Raw genomic sequence first — 24,729 nt, 5'->3', positions numbered from 1 at the left:
CTTCTACCCATTTTCAAGCAGCAGACAACTTATTTAAAAGAAGTTAAATACTGGTCATGTCTTGGTGAATAATTTGAACTTCAAGGTTATGTTTAAAACTTCAGAGTATCTGTGAAGGAAAAAACACCATTCTTATAAAAGAATTATAATCAAACTGATGTAAGATTTCTCAGAAGTGCTAAACATTAAATGAAGCAATGACTACAGTTTTGAGCTCAGTTTCAGAAAAACAAATGTAAGTTTAAAAAATAATAAAAGAACCAATGATAAAAGAACAGATCATCTCAACTCATCTCTCTCTCACTGTAGGCCAGGCATGGTGGCTCACAACTGCAATCCCAGCACTTTGGGAGACTGCAGCAGGTGGATCATTTGAGCCTAAAAGTTTGAGACCAGCCTTGGCAAGGTGGCGAAACTCCATCTCTACAAAAAATGGAAAAATTATCTGGGTTTGTCATATGCCTGTTGTCCCAGCTACTCAGAAGGCTGAGGTGGGAGGATCACCAGAGCTCAGGGGGTTGAAGCTACAGTGAGCTGTGATTGTGCCACTGCACTCCAGCCTGGGTGATAGAGTGACTCAGTCTCAACAAAAAAGAAAAAAGTAAAGACAAAAATAGAAACTCTCTTACTGACATTGCAAGGCAAGCCAGCCCTTTGTCTTTCAGAATAAGTAAACAGAGAAAGTTATGGGAGATATAACACTTTAGGTTAATGAGATGAAATCCAAGATATCAGAGCAATTGTTTTCCTTTTCAATAAAAGAATCTGAAAGAGCACTGAAAGGCATTGAATTGTCTTTATTACTTATTCTCAACAAAGCCCTATAAAAGATTGAATATTTAGGCCAGGCATGGTGGCTCATGCCTGTAATACCAGCACTTTGGGAGGCCAAGGCGATTGGATCACTTGAGGCCAGGAGTTCGAAAACAGCCTGGCCAACATGGCAAACCCCTGTTTCTACTAAAATTACAAAAATTCGCTGGCAATGGTGGTACATGCCTGTAATCCCCAGCTACTCAGGAGGCTGAGGCATGAGAATTGCAAGAACTCAGGAGACAGAGGTTGCAGTTAGCCAAGATTGCACCACTGCGTTCCAACCTGGGCGACAGAAGGAGACTCTGTCTCAATAATAATAATAATAATAATAACAACAACAGAATACTAAATTGCTACTCATGAAAATGACAGTATTGGGCCAGAAAAGACCATCTGGGGGACAAAACAAAGCCACGATTATTGAAGTTAAACCCTATGGAGCAAAATGCCAGAAACTTAAGAAAACTGAGTTAGTCAGTTAGAATGCAAGTTTGAAAAATTACACACAAGTTACTGGTAAAAATTAGGAAAACATAATTATAAGAAGAATAATGAAGTAAAATGCAATAAATAAAATAACAGGTATTCCACAATGACCTAAAGAACCAAGAGGGGTAGAAATAATATTCAAAGAAGTACCATGGGAAGAATAAATATCTCTGATCTAATGGAAGTGATGACTTTCTGAACCAAAAGAATCACTAAGTATGAAAGAAAATTTTAAAATATTCACACAAACATGTTTTTATTTTAATGAAAGTCCTCTTTAAAATTCTGAAAATAGAGAAAAGTTCTGATAAGTAACCAAACTGGAAAACGATTGAAACAAAATAAAACAAAACAAAAATGCCCCCTATAAGCAACAACTAAACAAAAAATGAAAAGCATTCACCATTAGGGAAATGCATATAATTTTATAAAGACCCCAGTGATATTTCACTACACACATATCAGAATGGGTTAAAAAAAAAGTGACAACACCAAATGCCGGCGAGGATTGGACTAATTGGATCATGCACACATTGCTGACGAAAATGTAAATGGTATCAGAGGTGTTCCATCTTTTGACTTCCCTGGGCCACATTGGAAGAAGAATTGACTGATAAGCTAAAACAAAACAAAACAAAAGTCTCATAACAGTTTAAGAAAGTTTCCAAATCTGTCTTGGCCCACATGCAAAGCCATCCTGGTCTGCATGTGACCCACAGGGTTGGATGAGCTTGGTATAGCCACTATAGAAAACAGTTTGACAGTTCTTTTAAAAAAATAAGCATGCAACTGCCATATAACCAGCAATTGTACCTTTAGGTATTTATCCCTGAGAAACAGACTATGTTCAGGCAAAAACGTGAATATTCCTCAGTGCTGTATTCAAAATAGCCTCAAACTGGCAAAAACTCAGATGATGAAACAAATTGTGATGCATTTATACCTTAGTAAACTACTTAGCAATAAAGAAGATGATGCAATAACATGAATTTCCAGAGAATTCTGAGTGAAAATCACCAGACACATATTTTATTATTTTAAATATTTATTATGTTTTATCATTCCACTTACATAACATCCCTGTAATGACAAAATTATAGAAATGGAAAAGAGACTAGTGGTTGCCAGTGACTAATGAGTGGGTGGGGACAAGAGGGAAGCAGGTTTGGCTATAAAAGACCAAGGGTGGAGATTCTCCTAGCAATGGAATGTTCTGTATCTTGACTGTACTGATATCAATTTCCTGGTAGTGATATCGTCCTATAGGTTTTTAAGATGATGTTACTTTTGGGATGAACTGAGTAAAGACTACATGAGATATCTCTGTATTATTTCCTACCAGTGTGTGCAAATCTACAATGATCTCACAATAGAAAGTTAAAAGAAAGAGAGAAATAATACAATTTCTTCGAAGTAAAGATGATGTTTTAACAAGAAGTGAAGGAGAATTAGTTTTTTTGAATAATCCTCTGCTATGAAGGGTCATTTGGATGTCTGCAAATACTTAGATCATTATATGATTTTGTTGACAGAAATGACTATGTCTCCTCTAAAACTCTCATATTTACTCACATAAAAAACTAATAAGTAAATTTGCTAACGAATTTTTAAAATCTGCTAAATGTAGAGTTGCAATAAGCTTTGAACACATTTTTAACACTAACAAAAGACAGTGCCTTCTAAATTTATTTAAAAATTATATCAAGAAAATAGAAATTTCCCAGCCATATTTCAACAAAATCTTTGTATATTTGTGGGTCAGAACTATTGAATCAGTGTGAATATTTAGTAAGCATAGCCAATAATAACCTTCTTCCTTTTCTACTTTTTTACATATTTATAGTTTTTTATAGCCATCAAAATAGAGTATTATTTTTGTGCCTAAAAATTTTATAATTTTAAACATATATATAAATATATTGTACTCAGAACTAGACTTTCAAATTAATGTATTAAAAAGTGTCAAGTCAAATTTTTAAAAAATAGAACATTTTAAATCACATTCCTCTGAAATATTAATGCTGATTTTTAGTTTTATATAATTTAATCAGCATATTTTGCGAGGGCGAGTTATCTCCTTTTTGTAATAAAAATAAATATAATTTAAAATGTTTTATTATAAGCTTACTGGCTCCTTTAAAATTTCTACTGGTGATAGATATTTTATAATATACATATTTTACAACCTAAATTAAAAACAATTTAAAAATATATCAAGAGAGCAATAGACTTCTATGCAATGCCAAATCATAGGACAATTTTAGATTGATTATGTGCATATTTTAGCATACTTCTCTCAGCTTTATTTATAATGGAGTAATTGAAACAAACAATAAAGGACAATCTACATATATAAAATAGTAAACTGGCTAAATAAATTCTGTTGTATCTGTGATACAATGCTATGCAGTAGTTTAAAAGTGTGTTGTAGATGAATATTCAGTGACATGACAAAATATTCAGTCTCTTTTGCTACGCTGATAAAGTAGGCTACAAAATACAATGTTTGTAAGTCATTCATTGTAAAATGAAAATATATGTTTATTTATAACAATTATAGTATTTCAACACTCTGTAAAATCCACCTGTTATTTAGATCCACAGTGTTTAGGCCATTGTTTATGTTCTTTCACTTTTGCCCAAAATAATTATAATATTTTTAATTGAGGAAGAAAAAAGAATTCAAATACACACACACACACACACAACCACACACAGAGAGAGAGAGAAAGCCTTCACTTCTATTTCTTTGTTAATACTTTAGTGGTATAATTCTGAATGTTTTAAATTTCTTCCTTGTGTTTTATATTTTTTACATTGTCCACAGTAAAAAGGTATTGCTTTTTATTAAGAAGAGCAAATACTTGGATATTATTAAGAATAAAATTCTGATAACACAAATCAACCCATAAACAAAAGGGAAATATAAATCATAAATTTAAAAAAATATTTGCAAAAAAAGCAATTAAAAGTATTTTATACTTAATATATAATGAGTCACTTACATCATTTTTTAAAAGACACAAATGCCTACAAAGAAAAAGAAATAGAGGATACAAAAATTTAATTTACCAAGAAATGCCAACAACCAGTAGACATACAAAAATTACTCTATTTTTCTAGTGATAAAAATAAAAACTCAACATAGAGATTCAATTTTTAAGTTAAATCTAAAATACTGAAAAATATAATCAGTGATAGTAAGGGATGGTGTAGTAGGCAATATCTTATTTTGTTTAAAGCTATTGAACTAGTATAAGTTCTCTAGAAATCCATTTGGCATAATTTTATGATGATCTTTTATATAATTTCTTTCTAGTTCATACATTTTGATGGAAGAACCCCTTCTGGTACAAGAGATAAAGGCAATGATTTTATGTGTAAGTTTGTTCAGTGCTGACCTTTATAGTTACAAATTGAAAATGATCATTTATAAAATGAATGGCTCAATTATGAAGCATGTATTTAAGGAAATATCCTGCAATCTTTAAAGTCATTTCTCAAGAAATTTAATGCTGTCATATAATAATCACCATATAATATTAAATGAAAAACACAGCCTGTACACATGTGATATATTTACAATGTTTAAAATATATGCTATATAAAAAGACTGAAAAGCTATATGCAAAATGTAAAAGTGACTTATTTCAAGTGGTAAAATAAGGGTATTTATGTTCTTATTTTTATTTTTCTGGATTTCCAAATTTTCTACAATGAGCTATATTTGCTCTGCATTAGCAATAAAAACATTAAAAACAAAAATGATGATCATAATAATGATGAAGCTGGTAATATTCCCTGAGTATGTAATAGATTTATGCTTTGTGCTTTACACTAATTCACTTTTTTCTCAAACTTATGATTTAAGTGCCATTATTATCCTCTCCACATTAGAGATGAATAAGCAAATTTCAAACTGATATATAATTTTATGGTTAATAAATTTTGTAATTATATGGGAAATAAATGGCAGAGCCTGAACTTAAAACATAATGAGAAAAATTTATAATAAAAAAATTGGGGTTTTCAACAAGCCATATGAAATGAACTTAAGCTACACCAGAAATGTCATCTTTGGTCTCCCACATCCAGCTCTCCTTCTTCTGCTTCACTGTTGAGCTTTTTACTATTTACTAAACAGAGTTCTTTTTGTTTGCATCTGCCTTTGTATGTGACATCATTTCTGCCTGCAAACATCCCCTACTCTATCTGGCAGACTCATTGAAATCCTCAAAACTTGGCTCTATTATGTGATACTTTCAGATAGGATTAGTCATCTTCTCTATTTTCCTCTATCTTTTAAAAATATTTTTAAATTATTTAGATATTTCCACTGCCAATATGCATCTCACTCTTTAGACTTCTTCATAGTATAAACTGTCTTAGTCATCTTTTATATGAAGAAACCCAGTGTTTTTACAGAGTAAGCTCTTTAGACATGTTTTTGGACAACTGATTGTATAAAGGATTACATGAATTCTACGAAGTTCATTCTTTTTGGAGTTTTTATTCACCATTACAATGTTTGTTTTTCTCAATGACTGTTCTTTTTTTCTTTTTCTTTTTTTGTCAGAGCTGCACTTTCACTAGAAGCTGCATATGTCATTTCATGACAGATGTGTAATATGTGGTGCTGGTGGAGAGGACTGGAGAGAAGGAGGGATAGAAACACCTGCTGGGATTCCCAGATAACTTCTGAAAACACTAGGGAAGAAAAGCTGGTGCCCTGTCTCCAGTATGGGAGAGGCATTGCAGAAGTTGGCAGCCCATGGACAGCTTATGGGGTTCTCTAGAACAGGGGTGTCTAATCTTTTGGTTTCCCTGGGCCACATTGGAAGAAGAAAAATTGTCTTGGTCACACATAAAATGCTCTAACACTAATGATAGCTTATGAGAAAAAAAGCAAAAAAATGTTTTGCTTTTCTTAAGCATAATGTTTTAAAAAGTTTATGAATTTGTGTTGGGCCACATTCAAAGCCATCCTGGGCCGCATGTGGACCACAGGTTAGACAAATTTGCTTTTGTCTGGAACTCACTCTTCTAGGTCTTCTATGACTAGAATTGTTGTAAAGTAGTAATTTGCCTGATGTTTTCCATCTCATAAATGTTCCACTGAGGCAAGTCTTCCCTGTGTTAGTTAGACAAAAATCAAGACCTGAAGAGGGTATATGTCCTGTGAAGGTTGTAAGGCCTGGAAACTTCCTGACTTAGAAAACTTTAGAGGACAGAATTAGAAAAAGCCTAGGTAATGTCAGTCTTTTTGTGAACCCAGATCTCACTCATCTTATGACATAGAATGGAGAAACTGACTCCAGGGAGATAGGAGCTGATGAGATCTTCTATTGTGGACAGGGCAATCGAATTAGGTATCCACCAAACTCTGATCATATTTTGCACAGCTGAGTAACTGAACCTGGAGAGTGGACCCTGGTAGATTCAGTTCTTGGTGAAAAGCCTTACCTGTGTCCAATGGGAACATCTGCCTTATTCAGCTCTGCCTGACATCCATGCTTCATGCATATCCTTCATGCATGTAATCTAAGAGCTCTATTTTTGTATCAGCAAAGCCAAAAGAAGAACCAGGGAAGTCTTATACCCTGTCCTGGCTGAGCTATTAATGGCTGGAGCTGTAGCCAGCTCATTGCTGCCTTGTGGTCAGAGGTGAGCAAGCATGCTATGAAGTTTGCCTATGCTCCCAGTCCTGGTTTTGGGAGAGTTGTTTCCACCTGTGCCTCTTTTGTCCTTGGGGCCAGTCGAAGGTATGACACTTGTATTTTTCCCCAGGTGTTTCAAGGCTCTTCTTTCCCTTCCTCAGGGGACTTGGTCTTTCTTGAATCTACCGTCCTTTGAGTATATAATGAATTTCAGATGCCAACAACATAAAATTCAAGAAAGAAGAACCAAACTCCCGGCTAGGGGAAGCAGAATTTTGTAGAGAAGCACTACAGGAGTTTGAAGTCAGAATACCCTAAATTTAATCTCAGCACTGGAACTCTCTGGCTTGTAATGTTTAGCAATTTTGTTAAACTTGCTGAGCTTCAGTTTCCACATTTCTTAAAGATAACAAATATTCTTACTTTACAGAGTTAGTGTTATAATGAAATTAAATGGTGTATACTAGTTAAACCTATCACATGCTGAATAATTGTTCATTAAGTATCTACTAAATGTCAAATACTTTCCTAAGCTTTAGGTTATGGAATTAAAAAACAAAAACAGATTTGGTTTCTGTACTCATAAAGATACATTTTAATGGGGAAATTTAAACTATGGTTAAGTAAATTACAAGATAACAATTAAGAACATATGACTAATATGGCTGTTATTGAAGCCAGAAGGAAGAAATAAGAAACTGAATGGAAAGTAGGAGGCAGACATGTTGAATTTGGCATAAGAATTTTTGTTGTTGTTATTTAGTCCTATGCTGGTCATTGGTAAGGAAAATGTATGGGACATGATCCCCAGTCTCTTGGCTGTTCAGGTGAATAGAAGCTACCTAATTTTGAAATAGCTAGTGAGCAGCACAAGATAAAGACAAAATGATATTAAATTGATCCAGGCTTTTAAAAGTCACTCATTTTGGAGAAAGGAAAATTATCATTTTTAAATGTAGCACCACTGTTTAAAAAACATTTATTTTAAATTCAGGGGTGTATATCATGTGGGGGGGTTCATACAGATTATTTTGTCACCCAAGTACTAATTCATTAGTTATTTTTTCCTGATTCTATCCCTCCTCACACCTTCCACCCCCAAGTAGCCCCAGTGTCTGTTGTTCCCCTCTTAATACCTACACGTTCCCATCATTTAGGCCCCACTTGTAAAATGAGAATATGTGGTATATGGTTGTCTGTTCCTGCATTAGTTTGCTAAGGATAATAGTCTCCAGCTCCATCCATTTTCTCGCAAAGAACATGATCTTGTTTTTTTATGACTGCATAAATATTCCTTGGTATATATGTAACACATTTTCTTTATCCAATCTGCCATCAATGGGCATTTACGTTGATTCCACATCTTTGCTATTGTGAATAGTATTGCAATGAACATATATATGCACGTTTTTATGGTAGAGTGGTTTGTAATCCTTTGGGTATATACTCAGTAATGGGATTGCTAGGTCAAATGGTAGTTCTGTTTTTAGCTCTTTGAGAAATTGCCACTCTGCTTTCCACAATAGTTGAACTAATCTACACTCCTATTAACGTGTATAAGCATGCCATTTTCTCCATAAACTTGCCAGCATCTGTTAATATTTGACTTTTTAATAATAGCCATTCTGACTGATATAAGATGATATCTCATTGTGGTGTTGATTTGCATTTACCTAATGATATTGAGCTTTTTTTTCATGTGCCTTTGAGCTGCATATGTCTTCTTTGGAAAAGTGTCTGTTCATATCCTTTGCCTACTTTTTAATAGAGTTCTTTGATTTTTACTTGTATATTTATTTACATTCCTTATAGATGCTAGATGTTAGAACTTTACCAGATGCATAATTTGCAAATATTTTCTCCCATTTTATAGATTATCTATTTACTATATTGATATTTTTGCTAATGCAGCATATTTTACTTGCAAGATAATCTTTACAAATCTTGATTCCATTAATAGGAGGCTGATTCAAAGCCTGTGGATTTTTCATAGACTAGAATGGAATGCTATGTAACTGGGGATATATATTAATATTTATGTTGAAAATTAATATGGACACCTAACACCTAGCTAGCTTTCTAATACAATTTGCCAATAAAAGGAACTAGTGTTCCCTGGTGAAATGGCTGATTCTAGGACTGAAGCAGGAAATATGCAAGATGAGCCTGGAGACACTTGTAATGCAGAAAGTAAGAAAGTGATGGGAAAAAAAAAACCCACATTGTTCAGTATGTCAAAGGAACACAGAAACCACAAGAAGAGATCCCAGTAGCCAAAGCTGGAATTTTGAGCAACAAATAAGGTAGTATTGGATTATAAACCAAAACATAAAATAAATGTTCATGATTGTGTATCATATAAATAAATGATCGAGTAAAGAAATAAAAATGGGGAAGGCTCAACAAGTCTAGAAGAATTCAACATAACTTATGTAGTTACTTTGCCCATAAGGAGGTGAAGCATTACCCTCTACCTTTTGAATATGGGCTTAGCATGGTGACCTCTTTACAAAGAGTACCATATGAAAAGGGGAGAAAAGAGTAACTGATATGGTTTGGCTGTGTCCCCACCCAAATCTCATCTTAAATTCATGTTGTGGGAGGAACCCAGTGGGAGGTAATTGAATCATGGAGGCAAGTCTTTCCCATGCTGTTCTCATAATAGTGAATTATTCTCATGAGAGCTGATGGTTTTAAAAAGAGGAATTACCCTGCACAAGCTCTCTCTCTCTGTCTACTGCTATCCATGTAAGATGTGACTTGCTCTTCCTTGCCTTCTGCCATGATTGTGAGGCTTCCCCAGTCATGTGGAATTGTAAGCCCAGTTAAACCTTTTTCTTTTGTAAATTGCCCAGTCTCGGGAATGTCTTTATCGGCAGTATGAACATGAAATAATGTAGTAAATTGGTACCAGTAGAGCAGGGCATTGCTGAAAAGATACCTGAAAATGGGAAGTGACTTTGGAACTGAGTAACAGGTGGAGATTGAAACAGTTTGGAGGTTTCTGAAGAAGACAGGAATATGTGAAAAAGTCTGGAACTTCCTAGAGACTTGTTGAATGACTTTGACAGAAAAAAAAATGCTGATAGTGATGTGAACAATAAGGTCCAAGATGAAGTGGTCTCAAAGATGAGCAACTTGTTGGGAACTGGAGCAAAGGCAACTCTTGTTATGTTTTAGCAAAGAGACTGGCAGCAGTTTGCCCCTGGCCTAGAGATTTGTGGAACTTTGAAGTTGAGAGAGATGACTTAGGGTAGCCGGTAGAAGAAATTTCTAAGCATCAAAGCATTCAACTTGTGACTTGGGTGCTGTTAAAAGCATTCAGTTTTTATAAGGGAAGCAATTGAGACAATTGAAATATGAAATTTATAAGGGAAGTGGAGCATCCTTGCAAAGTTCAGAAAATTTGAACTGCACATTCAGAAAATTTGCAGCCTGACAATGTGATAGAAAAGAAAAACCCATTTTCTGAGGAGAAACTCAAGCTGGCTGTAGAAATTTCCATACGTAACGAGGAACCAAATGTTAATCCATAAGACAATGGGGAAAATGTCTCCAGGGCATGTCAGAGGGCTTCATGGCAACCCCTTCTATCACAGTCCTAGAAGAAAATGTTTTCCTGGGCTGGGTCCAGAGTCCCCATGCTGTGTGCAGCCTAGGAACTTGGTGCACTGCATCCCAGCTGCTCCAACCATGGCTGAAAGAGGCCACTCTAGAGTTCGGATTGTGGCTTCAAAGGGTGCAGACTCCAAGCCTTGGCAGCTTCCACATGGTGTTGAGCCTACGAGTGCATAGAAATTAAGAACTGAGGTTTGGGAACCTCCACCTAGATTTCAGAAGACAAATGGAAATACCTGGATGTCCAGGCAGAAGTTTCTCTGAGAAGATCCACTGGCTAGACTCATGGAAATGGCAGTGAAAATGGGTATTTAAGCAAGGTTTGAGTAAAAAGATATTGCCAAGGAGGAGTTAACAGGATTAGGAGACTGGTTGAATACATCTTTGGTAGCACTTATCAGTCCAAAATTATAATATAGTAAAGCCTTTTCCATGGCACTGTCTTTTTGTCTATAGCTGTGTGTTTACTTTGTCTCACTTAAGGAGCCAGGAGCTTTTAGAGGGAAGCACTTTGTTCACTGTTGTACCTTCAGGAGTCAGTATGAATATTCACTGATTAAATGAAAGAATATGTCCATGAAAGGTGGGATAAAAACAATAAATATGTAACAAGACATTTTTCTTTCACAATTTAGAGATTGGGAGAAAATTTTGTCTGGGAGCTTGTTGTTATTTGACATGTGACTTGATACCTATGCAGAAATGTCTCCAAGACAATTGAAATATGAAACTCACTTTTCAGTGAGAGTGGAACAGGCCAAGGCTAGAGAAACAATTTTGGGACTATGCATTTCTTCAATCATTTATTGAGTACTTACTGTATGCCAGGCACTAGACTAGGTGTAAGAAATACAAGCAAGAATGATGAACTGCTCTTACTATATCCTCTATGCTTATAAAGATACAATTGCAATGTCTGTAATGCTTAACAATTATATATACAAAGTATTACATGTGTAAAAAGGAAAGTGAACTCAGATTTGCCTAGAGGAATCGGAGAGATTCATAGGAGAGAAAACACTAGAGTTGAATCTTAAATAATATGTAGGGATTAACTTGGTATGGTGGTATGGGGTGAGTAAAGATATAAAGATTTAATAGTAATGTCTACTTTCGGATAAAGACATATTTAGTGAATAAAGAGCTTTAATTAGAGAATAAAAAGTAACTTGTTCATTTCTTTCAATTACCCCAAAGAAATCGTTTACAATATGGTGATATGTCATCCTTTTATGTCTACTGGCCTCAAAGGTTTTTTTCCACTTATGACCTTCCTGAAGCCCCCTGGCTGCCCATATTACATTCCTTTACTTCCAAATATCTTTCTATATTCTTAGATTCTTTCTTTATGTTTTAGAGATTAAATATGCTAATAAACATGATATTGTGGAATCAGATAGATCTAAATTCAAACCCAAACTCTGACACCCATTACTTGTTACTTTGCCATGTTCTATACATCTTGTTAATACCTGTAAGGAATAAATAATACTTTATTGACAAATATGTAGCTCATATTTAACAGGTTACTTCCTCTCTTTACTCTGTTCACTGGGAAAAGGAGGGAACTTATAATTTACTTGTGTTATGAGTGGTAGCAAATACCTATTGAGAATATTACATAACTGATATACTATTTTAAACATAAAAAATAACAAAGAATACACAAAAATCATGAAGTTCCACAGGTGTAGGTGGTTGGCTAATATCATTTGATTAACACACCTGGTACCTCTGCTGTCACAGAACAGCTGACCTTTTAACATCTTCACAGTAGGTTTCATTATTCTCATTTCATCTTTGCATTACATCCACAAGATATTAGCACTCAATTCACAGAAAAGGAAATAGAAGGATAGAAACACAGAGTAATTTTCATATCTGGTAAGTAGCAGACACACAATTCAAACTAAGGTTTTTTAGACTCCAGATTTTTGAGAGAAACAAAAGAAAAGCATGTTTATAAATAAATTATGTATGTATTCATTTGAATACCACAATAATAAAAGCAAACAAACTGCAGATACCTACAAAAGCATGGTTAAATCTCAAAAACACTTTGTTGTGCCAGAGAAGCTAGACATAAAAGAGTATATACTGTAAAATTCCGTTTATATAAAGTCCTTGAAAGGGCGAAACAAACTATGGCAAGAGAAGTCAGATCAAGGATTGCCTGGGTAGGAAGTGGTAGAGATTGACTAATAAGGGCCACAAGAAAACTTTCTGGGATAACAGAAATGTTCAATATTTTGAATGGGGCAGTGGTTCAATGTGTATATACAGTTGTCAAAACATTTAAAGAGCACACATTTTGTTGTATGAAAATAAACTGTATGTTAATAAATGTGATTTTTAAAAAAAGCATGTTTAGAGAAATGAGAAATTGTAAATGCATAGTATAAAAGAAAAGAAAATAATTCAATATGATGAACTATTTTCATCATACCACATTCAACTGTATGGATGGGGTCTGGTAAAAACTGAAATTTGAAAGAGAAACTAGAACTGAACTATAAGGAGGTTTGGATGACATGCTAAGAAGAATAGTTTTATTCTTATTATAAGGGTGAATCATAAGGAATTTAAGCATAATTATGACAGATTGCCACATGCGTATTTAGAAAGAACTCCAGGGAGACTAAGAGCTGAATGGAAATGCAATGTATGTATAAATCTGCAGCATGACTGGAGGCAGGGAATACTATTAGGAGGCTGTAACACTAATCCTAGTGGGAGATATAGGTCAATGCCCAAGTTCATCGCCAGAGAGGTCATGTGTTGGAATCCCATGAATGGAAGAGATGTCTAGGAGACAGTAAACAAGGAGGTTAGAAGAGGCCAATAAATTAACTCCCAGGACAAATACAATTTAAAAATACTTGGAAAATAACCCAAAGAATCTGCACTTAAACATGTATAGGAAATAGCAAGGAAATCCATGGTTATGGAAGGTTAGATAACAAGAGGTTTCAAAAGCAACATTCCATTTTCATAAACATCCAAGAGAACTTAAAGAGCACTCGATTTCCTCATGAATCTCTCTAGACCAACAGCTATTACAAGCCTGGGATCACTTGACTCCATTGGCACTTCCTCCTACCAAGGCCTTGGTCCCTCAAGATGTCCTCCAGAATCATAGTCTCTGAAAGCTGGAAGCAACCCTGGAGACCTCAGAGTACAAGCCTAAGAGCCTCTGGTAAGTTCTTTATCCCTCTAACACAGCTACACTTAGGCTCTGTAATCACTGACTTCTGTCTTCATTCTCCTCCGTCCCTGAGGATGCTGACTAGCCAATCTAGTAATGAGCAGTCACAGACTGTGACATAATTAAAAAGTAGCTAATGAGGCACTCTGTTGTTCAGGGAGCACAGTCTACTGAGGTTCCCAGTGGTCTATCCTGGGCCTGGAGGGAAAGCTTAGGTGAACAGAAAGGATCAGATATGGGGGAGAGGGCTAATGACTCAGGCTGTAGAGCCATACCCTCAAATAAACTCATCTTGGCAAGCAGACACCTTTGCAGCTCAAGTCCTGCTGGCCTGCAGGTAGACAGCAGTAGATGTGGTCCAGAGTAGCAGTGATGATTTTCCTCTGAGCTGTTAGCATGAGTGCTCTGCTTGCCTATTTTGATAAGGACTTGAATTCCTGAAGATTAAGAAGAGGGTTTCTTTGCACTGAGTTTTGATATTATATCTCTTAACTGCTCATTTACAGAAGTCTTTCTTCTCTGTCTTACAGGTTGTGTCCCCTTATTGCCCACTTGCCATACCACTGTCAAAGTAATTTTTCTGAAATATGTATTGTTTTTTCATGCTGAAACACTAAAATTGATTTACATAGTTCACAAGATAGCATTTAAACACTTCAGCATAAAGAACTTCAAGATTTGATGCTTACCTACATCATCAAACTAATCCTTCTGTTCCTGGACCAAAATGAAGGTCAGGCTATTTCTTGTGGCCCAATAAGATAAGGAACTTATTGGGAACTGGAGCAAAGGTGACTCTTGCTTTGCTTTAGCAAAGATCCTGGTGCCCTACAGATCTGTGAAACTTTGATCCTGACAGAGATTATTTAGGGTATCTGGCAGAAGAAATTTCTAAGCGGGAAAGTATTCAAGAAGTTACAGAGTGTAAAACTTTGAAAATTTTGCAACTTGATCATGCAATAGAAAAGATAAACTAATTTTCTGGGGGGAAATTCCAGCCATCTGCAGAAATTTGCATAAGTAATAAGGAGCTGAATGTTAGTCACCAAGACAATGGGAAAAATGTCTCCAGGGCATGTCAGAGATCTTGGTGGCAGCCCCTCCCACCATAGGCCTGGAGGCCTACAAGGGAAAAATGGTTTCCAGGACTCAGCCCAGGGCTCCCTTGCTCTGTGCAGTTTCAAGACTTGATGCCCTGCATCCCAGCTGCTTCAGCTCCAGCAAGGGCTAAAAGAGGTCAAGGTATAACTTGGGCTGTTGCTTTAGAGGGTGCAAACCCCAAGCCTTGGTGGCTTCCACGTGGTGTTGGGCCTGTGAGTGCACGGAAGTCAAGAACTGAGGTTTGGAAACCTCCACCTACATTTCAGAGGATATATGGAAATGCGTAGATGTTCAGGCAGAAGTTTACTGCAAGGGTGAAAAACCTCTAGTAGGGCAGAGCAAAGGAAAAATGTGGGGTTGGAGCCCCCACACAGTATCCCCACTGGGGTACTGTTAGTGGAGTTGTGAAAGACGGCCACCATCCTTCAGATCTCAGAATGGTAGATCCACCAATGTCTTGCACCATGCACCTAGAAAAGCTACAGACACTTGATGCCAGCCTGTGAAAGCAGCAGGGATGGGTACTGTACTGAAAAGCCACAAGGGTGGAGCTGCCCAAGACTGTGGGAGCCCACCCCTTGCATCTGCGTGACCAGAATGTGAGACCTGGAGTCAAAGGAGATTATTTGGAGCTTTAAGATTTAATGGTTGCCCCCACGACCAGATTTAGACTTGCATGGGGCCTGTAGTCCTTTGTCTTCACCAATTTCATGCATTTGGAATGGGAACATTTATCCAATGCCTGTATCCTATTGGTGATAACTAACTTGCTTTTGGTTTTACAGACTCATGGGCAGAAAGGACTTGCCTTGTCTCAGATGGGACTTTGGACTTGGACTTTTGAGTCAATGCTGAAATAAGTTAAGACTTTGGGAGACTGTTAGGAAGGCATGATTGGTTTTGAAATGTAAAGACATGAGATTTGGGAGGCACTAGGGTGGAATGATATAGTTATATGGTGTTCCCACCCAGATCTCATCTTGAATTGTAATCCCCATGTGTTGAGGAGAGACCTGGTGGGAGGTTCCTCCAATGCTATTTTTATGACAGTGAGAGAGTTCTCAGGAGATGTAATGGTTTTATAAATGGTGCTTTCCCTGGGCTTTTCTCTCTCTCTTTCTCTTCCCTGCCACCATGTAAGTCATGCCTGCTTCCTATTCCACCCTGATTATAAGTTTCCCGAGGCCTCTCTAGCCATGTGGAACTGAGAGTCAATTGAAACTTTTTCTTCTATAAAATACCCAGTCTCAGGAAGTTCCTGATAGCAGTATAAAAATGGACTAATACACTATTGCATGCAGGTTAAACTCCAAAATCTTTTGCATGCTCAAAAGGAATTCCTCTATGACCTGACCTATATCTACCTATCAAGCCATTTTTCACCTTTCTTTCCCATATTTACATTTCAGCAAAAATTGGTGTTCTTGTACTTTCAAAATGCACCAAGTTCTTCCTTTCCTGACTTCTGTGATCTTTTTCAGCCTAGAATGCCATTTTCCTACCTCTTAAACTAGTTGCAAAAATTTCCTTAAATATCATCATCTAAGGAACCTCTAAAATATTATTTTGTTATTATTTGTGTTGTCATTACTTTTTTCCCTCTAGGGCAATTTTCACAACTTTTAATTTTATAAATATAAATTTATTTTTAAAAATACTACCCAGTACATCTAGAACTTGCTCAAAGCCAAATTTCAGAATGAATACCTCACCTTTTAAAATTATTTATAACATTTAGAGCAACCCAATTGGATGAATTGCAATTGTGTTGACATCTTTTGAAGATTCCTGTGAAGTTGATAATTTTCTGTTGTCTCTTCATGGTAATAAGTACAGTATTGTTAACTTTCTGAAAACTTTAAAACCATTAAATTTTAAGTTTCTTAGTGTTATCTAGACCTCCTAAGCATATTCTTATGAATACTGTAACTATATGTAAGAGTATATTGATGTTTCAAGTTTTTAGGAGAAATAACATATTTTTCAATAAATTATGTTGGGACAATAAGGCTGGCTATTGGAGAAAAAGAAAAAAATAATACCTCCTACCAGATAAATTTCACATTGAAAAAAGATTTAAATATTCAACAATGAAAGTAAAGAAGAATTAATGGAAGTAATGAAAGAATATTTTTGTAGACCCAAGTATGACATCTAAGCCTGAGGAATAAAATATTACCATAAGCAAAGTTAAGAGAGAAATGACAATGTGTTAGGCTATTCTTGGGTTCCTATAAAGAAATAGATGACGCTGGGTAGTTTACAAAGAAAAGGAGTTTAATTGGCTGATGGCTCTGCAAGCTATACAAGCATTGGGTGCTGGCATCTGCTCAGCTTCTGGAGAGGCCTCAGAGAGTTTTCACTCATGGTGGAAGGTGAAGCGGGAACAGGCACATCACCTGGCTGGAGCAGAAGCAAGAGATGGGTGGGAGGTGTCACACACTTTTAAACAACCAGATCTTGTGAGACTTACTCACTAGCATGAGGAAAGCACGAAGCCCTAAGGAATCCACCCTTGTGGGGAGCAGTATCCTGAGGCTGCACAGGACAATGATTCCCCTGTTCCTGGCCCCCAAAACCATTCCTCCCTCCTAGGCCTCCAGGCCTATGATGAGAGTGGTTATCACAGAGGTATTTGAAATGCTTTCAAGACCTTTTACCCATTGTTTTAGTTATTAGCAGTTGGCTTCATTTTTTGTTATGCAAACTTCTAGCAAATTGTTGCTCCAAAGCCTGCTAGGATTCTTCTTCTAAAAATGGGCTTTCATTTTCTACCACATGAGCAGGCTATAAAAAATTTCCCAAACTTTTCTCTGCTTCTCCTTGAAATATAAATTCCAACTTTAAATCATTTCTTTGCTCCCATATCTGACCATAGGTTGTTAGACACAGCCAGGTCACATCTTTTTTTTTTTTTTTTCTTTGAGACGTAGTTTCGCTCTTGTTACCCAGGCTGGAGTGCAATGGCATGATCTCGGCTCACCACAACCTCTCCCTCCTGGGTTCAGGCAATTCTCCTGCCTCAGCCTCCTGAGTAGCTGGGATTACAGGCATGCGCCACCATGCCCAGCTAATTTTTTGTATTTTTAGTAGAGATGGGGTTTCACCATGTTGACCAGGATGGTCTCGATCTCTTGACCTCGTGATCCACCTGCCTCGGCCTCCCAAAGTGCTGGGATTACACAGATCACATCTTGAACACTTTGCTGCTTAGAAATTTCCTTCACCAGACACCCTAAATTATAACTCCTCAGTTCAAACTTCCACAGATCCCTAAGGCATAAACAGAATGCAGCCAAGATCTTTGCTAAGGCATACACATGTAACTTTTGTTGCAGATCCCAGTAAGTTTCTCATTTCCATCTGAGACTTTCTCAGCCTGGCCTTCACCATCCATATCACTGTCAGCATTTTGGTCACCACCATTAAAGTGGTCTCTAAGGAGTTCCAAACTTTCCCTCATTTTTCTGTCTCTTTTGAGCACCCCCCACAAACTCTCCCACCTCTGACCTTTACTCAATCCCAAAGTTGGTTCCATATTTTCAGGTATCTTTATAGCAATGCCCCACTCCCAGTACCAATTTTCTGTGTTAGGCCATTCTTGCATTGTTATAAAGAAATCCCTGAGAGTGGGTAATTTATAAAGAAAAAAGGATTTAATTGACTCATGGTTCTGATGGTTGTAAAAGCATGACAGTGGTATCTGCTTGGCATCTGGGGAGGAATAACTTGAATCTTACTTTGCTTAACTGTAAAATGAATTTGCTTTTAGCAATTACCTCATCTAAATCTCTCATTGTTAATTACATTATTAACTTCTGATGGCAATGATTGTGCTTTATGGTATTTTGTATTTTCATATCAACAATATAAAAAACCTTAAACTTTAAAGGCACTAAGAAAATATTGGAGTCAGCTAAGATCCACTGTAAGCCTTGTAAAAAGCAGCATATGATTGAAATTATGTTTGTGAAATTTTGAAATTACTTTACCAAGGATTAAGAACATGGAAATGAATTTGCAAGAGACAATTGGAAATAGCTCATTCTACTTGGGAAGAGTAGCCTAAGGAAGGAGTCTTTTAAGGTGTTGGGCTTATAAAAAAGCATGAATAGTGATTAGCGATCCTTTTTTCTCTATCCATGCTAAATATCAATAAACATAAAAGCCAACACTTTCTTAGGGGCATGTAAAATGAAATGAAGAACAAGAATTATGTACTAGAAGTATTATAGTGTTTTTCTACTAAATGGCGTCAGAGTTGTCCAAACCAAGATGATGGCCAAGATGACAGTTGACACTTATCATTGTCTTGCATATTGCATGTCCCCCAAGGTCACATTACAAGTAGTTTCATACTGTCCACAATATATGTCATATTTGTGCTCATTAGCAAAGTAAATATCTTGAATGGTTTGGCCAATTGCACCAATAAGAAAAACACAGTAAGTCTATGATGGGCCGGTAAAAGAATTTGGCAGATGATAATGACAGGTCTACATCAACACTGTGCTCTCTTCTCTCCACAAACCTTTGCAATAGCCATTTCAATAGCTGGCCTTCATTTCAAAAGAGATGTAAAGAAAGACAGACAGGTGTCCCAAACATGAAACTAATTGTCATTCAATAGAATTCAGCCTTACTTCCTAAGGTCTATAGGATACAGTTTCTGAGGGCTAGGACCCTGTGGAAGGTTCTGCTGAGGGCATTCTTTACCTCGCTATTTCTCAGGCTGTAGATAATGGGGTTCAACATGGGAGTCACAACAGTGTAGGACAATGATAACAGTTTCTTGCTGTCAGGAGAATTATTTGATTTAGGCCGGAAGTAGGTGAGACTAGAAGATATATAGAAAAAAGAGACAACAAGGAGGTGTGAGGAGCACGTAGAGAAGGCTTTATGCTTCCCTTTAGCTGATGGGATCTTGAGGATGGCAGCAGCAATGAGAGTGTAGGAACACAAGATCAGCAAGCAGGGGACCATGACCACCAGAATGGTTCCAACGATGGCGTAGATCTCAAACAGTGCTGTGTCTGCACAGACCAGCCTCAGCACAGGTGGGCTGTCACAGAAGAAGTGGTTCACCTTGTTGGTGCCACAGAATGGAAAGCTGAAGAGCCACGTGGTCTGCACAGTAGCTACAGGAAAGCCTGGGAACCAGGAGGCAGCAGCCAGTTTGGCACGTGTCCGCTGGTTCATGATGACTGGGTAGTGCAAAGGACTGCAGATGGCCACATAGCGGTCATATGCCATGGTGGCCAGGAGGAAGCATTCAGCCACCCCAAAGAAAAAGAAGAAGTACATCTGAGTGGCACAGCCAAGGAAGGAGATGGTTGTGTCCTGGGCAAGCAGGGTCCCCAACATTTTGGGCACAATGACTAGGTTGAAGCCAATCTCCAGGAAAGACAAGTTTCTGAGAAAGAAGTACATGGGGCTGTGTAGCATGGGGTCAGCTAGTGTAACCAGAATGATGAGGCTGTTTCCCAACAGGGTGACCAGGTAGACGGTTAGAAATGTCAGGAAGAGCAATGACTGTATTTCAGTAGGCAGGGAAGAGAAGCTCATGAGGATAAACTCATTTATTCTTGTCCAGTTCCCCATAGCTGTAAGTATGGGCATAAATCCCCAACTGTGGTCCTGGAGAAAGACTCTCAATTGGAAGTCAGATACTCAGCCTGTTTTTCAGACCTTCTCTTAATGTCAGGGATAGAGACAAGATCAGCACCTCAGCTGGAAGAGGAAGGGTATTTTGTTAGCTAAGAAAAAAGGCACAAAAAAGAGGCTTTAGTCAGAGCCTAAGCACTGAAATTAGCAATATGTCACCTTTCTCCTCTCTTTTATGTTCAATTATCTTGTTAGCATTTTTACTAAAACAAACCTGATCTTGTTCACACACACTCATTTTCTTCGCACACTTAATACTTTTGTAACAGGGTTAAGTGAAAGGGATCCTGAGGCAATGGACTGAAGTAAGATGAAAAAGATGAAGATGAAAGATGAAAAGGTGAAAGATAAAGTAAGTACAAAGTTTCCATTTGTACCTGTTATATATCAGCCTTCAGCAAAGATACATTGTTTTCATCTTCACCTGCTGTCAAAACTATTAGTTCCCTTTCTGCATCCAGTTAGGTACTCCAGTTCCAAAACACTTGAGAGGGTATGCAGAAAAGACATGTATTTGATCATATTTTATTTTTAAACTATTCAAAGTAGAAAAAAATAGAGGTGAAGGGATGAGTTAGAATACTGTTTACAGTGTGTGGTTTTCTTTTTTTGGAGATTGAGTTTCGCTTTTGTTACCCAGGCTGGAGTGCAATGATGCGATCTCAGCTCACCGCAACCTCCACCTCCTGGGTTCAAGCAATTCTCCTGCCTCAGTCTCCCGAGTAGCTGGGATTACAGGCGCGCACCACCATGAGCAGATAATTTTTGTATTTTTAGTAGAGACGGGGTTTCACCATGTTGACCAGGATGGTCTCGATATCTTGACCTCGTGATCTACCTGCCTCGGCCTCCCTAAATGCTGGGATTATAGGCATGAGCCACCATGCCCAGCCATGTGTGGTTGTTTTAATGCACTTTCTGCATGCATTTAGGAACACCAGTTCCAAAACAATTGACAGGATATGCAGTAAAAAACATGTATTGTATCATATTTTATTTTAAAGTTATTCAAAGTAGGAATAATAGAGGTGAAAGCATGAGTGAGAATAATGTTTACAGAGTGTGGTTGTTTTAATGCATTTTCCCCCTCACTCAATGTAAGAATTGTAGACTACTTCAAATCACATGATACTTATTTTTTCTTGCCAAATCAGACTATGGGAAACAATGTTAGGAGTTTCCTCTTTGGTCCAGCATATCTATAATTGACAACTGATTCTTAGTACCTGCATAATCCACTGACTCTCAAAATTAAGATCTGAGAGGAATGTTAGGCTACAACTCTGTGGAAAGCAAGTGGGTCCAAGGAGATCCTGACTACTTCTCTTTCAAGAACAGGAAAATTGGAAAAAAACAAAACAGATTCCCACAAAAAAAATCTGTAAAAAAATATAAGAAACATTTGAGTGAAATTTCAAAGGAAAACATTCATGGATAGAAAGTTATGAAACAAGAGACAGAATCTTAAATGATATAAAAAGAAAGTCTGTTTATTCAATTTCTGTGACAGCACTGATTATACAATGATTAATTATTCATTGAAGCTTAGAATAGAGAAAATATTTAAGTAATTGATTATAACACATCACAATGGAAGTCAAAATACAGAAATATATTGTACCTTAGAGGGGGACAGGAAAACATAATGTAGTCTTTAAAGGCTTTCTAGGCAACAGAGATGAAAATAAAGTTGGCTAAAATATAGGAATAGACACCATGGGAAGATGGCATTGGAGGCCAGAGACATGGAAGATGGGCAGATTTCTGACATGACTCAGATTCTGACATAATGGTAGCACCCAGCGACAGGCCACAGCAAGTGTGGAAAGTGCTAGGTGGGGACAATGCTTATGAGGGCCTTCCAGACCACGGAAACTGTGTGTGCACCAGTATCACAGTATTGAGCTGTTAAAAGTGTGGATTCAAGAGAAGAGAGTTTTTCTAATTCAGATAATGATTACAGTCTTTGGAAGCACAAATGACAGAAATGTTTTAACCCTCATCCCAAATCAGTCTTTTCAGTTTGACCATAGCAGTCAGAAACCACCTGTTGCTAGAGGAAAGAAGGTTAGTGGCCTTCTGCAACTTCAGTGGCAGTGGCCACTGAACTTGGTATGTTGGGAATGAAGCAGGAAGTCTGAGACCTACGATTATTTGCTTGCTAAGAAACTTAAGAGAGACTCTCAAGAGCATACAAGAAGACTAGACAAGGAATTAGATGAATATATGCATGGTGGCAAAAAAAAATGGTATCAAAGGAAGAGGAAAAGGGGCAAGGTCATCTCGAAAGGAAATGACCTATCAAAGACAGGCTAGGGAACAGACAGAAATAAACCATAAAAATTGATGTGAGATCATGGAGGAAGATTCTCAAGAGACAGTGGCTGATGAAATTTCATTCAGGTTATAGGAACCACAGAAAGATCTGATAGCTCAAGTAGTCAGGATTATTGGGAACAAAAGGCAATTGTTCTTCTAATGGAAACAAAAAGACAATTGTTCTTCTGATGGAACAAAAGTTCTTCTGATGGAAAGTGCTGAAGTGGAACGAAATGGAGGCCTCTTTATAATGAATGGTAGGTGAAGAAGAACACTAGCTGGACTTTTTCTGAATCTCTTGAAAAACATTCCTAGTATCAGTAAGGAACAAATTAAAGATGTTTTCTACATTGAAAATCAAAAGGAATCTGAAAATAAAAAAGCTGCTAGGAAGAGAAGAGCACAACTCTTGGGGGAAAAATGAAATAAGCTATTAAAAGTCTAAATTTTCAAGATGAAAATATATCATGAGAAACTTTTGCAGGTGATACAAATGAGGCCCTGGCCTCTCTTGATGAGTCACAGGAAGGACATGGAGAAGCCAAGTTGGATGCAGAGGAAGCCACTGAAGTTGATTATTCTCATAATTTGGATGTCTTTTAAGTACATTTTCGATCATTTGTGGAATACCGCTTCTAAAATAACATTGTAATAAACAATTTTTACTAAAATTGCAATGTTATGCACTGATTAACATGAGAATTTGGAGGAAAGAAAAGGGTTTTCTTGTTTTAAATAAAAACTAATATATGTGGCAAAAGGAATCCAATTGATGGAAACATTTAAATATATCTCATGTCCGACAAAATACTTAAGAGTATGTAGCACAGGATTTAATTTCTCAATCTATTGCATGTGCTAATTATTATATTACTAGTTAATAATCCATTTTGCTCAGGTCATTATAACATATTATTAAAAAGTTTATTTGCCTTTTCTAATTTATCTTTGCAGTAAATTGTGCTTTGGCTTTAAAACATTCCACTAAAAGATCATAATGAGACATATAAATTATTAAACTGTTTCAAATGCATTTAAATTTGTTTTTTCTGTGTTCTAAGAACTCAGGCAATTTTAAGGATAAAGACTAAAATTAAAAGAGGCTTATACTGATGGCTCTTCCCACTTATATGTTTGTCAAGAAGTAAATAAATGTCAGAAAATTTTCGAAGAACTATTTGTACTTTTTTTTTTGAAACAGAGACTCTGCTACCCAAGCTGGAAGCAGTGGCCTGATCTTGGCTCAGTGCCACCTCTGCCCACAAGTATAAGTGATCTCATGCTTCATCCTCCTGAGTAGCTGGGATCACAGGTGCCCTACCATGCCTGGCTAATTTTTGTATTTTTAATAGATATGATGTTTTGCCATGTTGGCCAGGCTGGTCTAGAAATCTTGGCCCCAGCTAATCCACCTGCCTCAGCCCCCCAAAGTGCTCGGATTACAGTCGTGACCCACCACAACCAATCTATCTGTTCTTAAATTTAACATGTTTTTTGACTTCTTAATTAACTTGGTCATATACTAAATGTAATCTAAGCATGTGTACTAAATGTGATCTACACCTGTGTATTTTTTTTTAATCCCATGCCGGGCATGGTGACTCACACCTGTAATCTCAATATTTTGGGAGGCAGAGATGAGAAGATGGCTTGAGCCCAGGAGTTGGAGATCAACCTGGGCAACATAGCGAGACCCTGCCTCTAATTAAAAAAAGAAAGAAAAAAATCCCAGGGGCAGCCTGCCTAAGACTGCCTAAGACAAATAATTAATGTCCCTGAAAAAGTGAGCCAAACAAATGGAGCTGGAATAATAAATAGTAAGAAAGGTAATGAAGATGTTACTAAGCAAAGAGAGATCAA

At 36.9% G+C, this 24,729-nt stretch overlaps 1 protein-coding gene and 1 pseudogene across 1 annotated transcript; one reads left to right on the top strand and one right to left on the bottom strand.

The window, feature by feature from the left end:
• Positions 1-19,053: 19,053 nt before the first annotated feature.
• OR10A5 (olfactory receptor family 10 subfamily A member 5) lies at positions 19,054-20,526 on the bottom strand. The gene has a single exon (XM_002754969.5). The coding sequence runs from the start codon at positions 20,503-20,505 to the stop codon at positions 19,540-19,542; it is 966 nt and encodes a 321-aa protein (XP_002755015.3). The 5' UTR covers positions 20,506-20,526; the 3' UTR covers positions 19,054-19,539.
• A 1,748-nt stretch (positions 20,527-22,274) lies between these two features.
• LOC100896753 (phosphorylated adapter RNA export protein pseudogene) lies at positions 22,275-23,472 on the top strand (annotated as a pseudogene).
• Positions 23,473-24,729: the final 1,257 nt, after the last annotated feature.

This window comes from Callithrix jacchus, chromosome 10 (genome assembly GCF_049354715.1).
Source record: "Callithrix jacchus isolate 240 chromosome 10, calJac240_pri, whole genome shotgun sequence".
NCBI classification, from domain to species: domain Eukaryota; kingdom Metazoa; phylum Chordata; class Mammalia; order Primates; family Cebidae; genus Callithrix; species Callithrix jacchus.
This window is presented reverse-complemented; position numbering and strand designations above follow the sequence as displayed.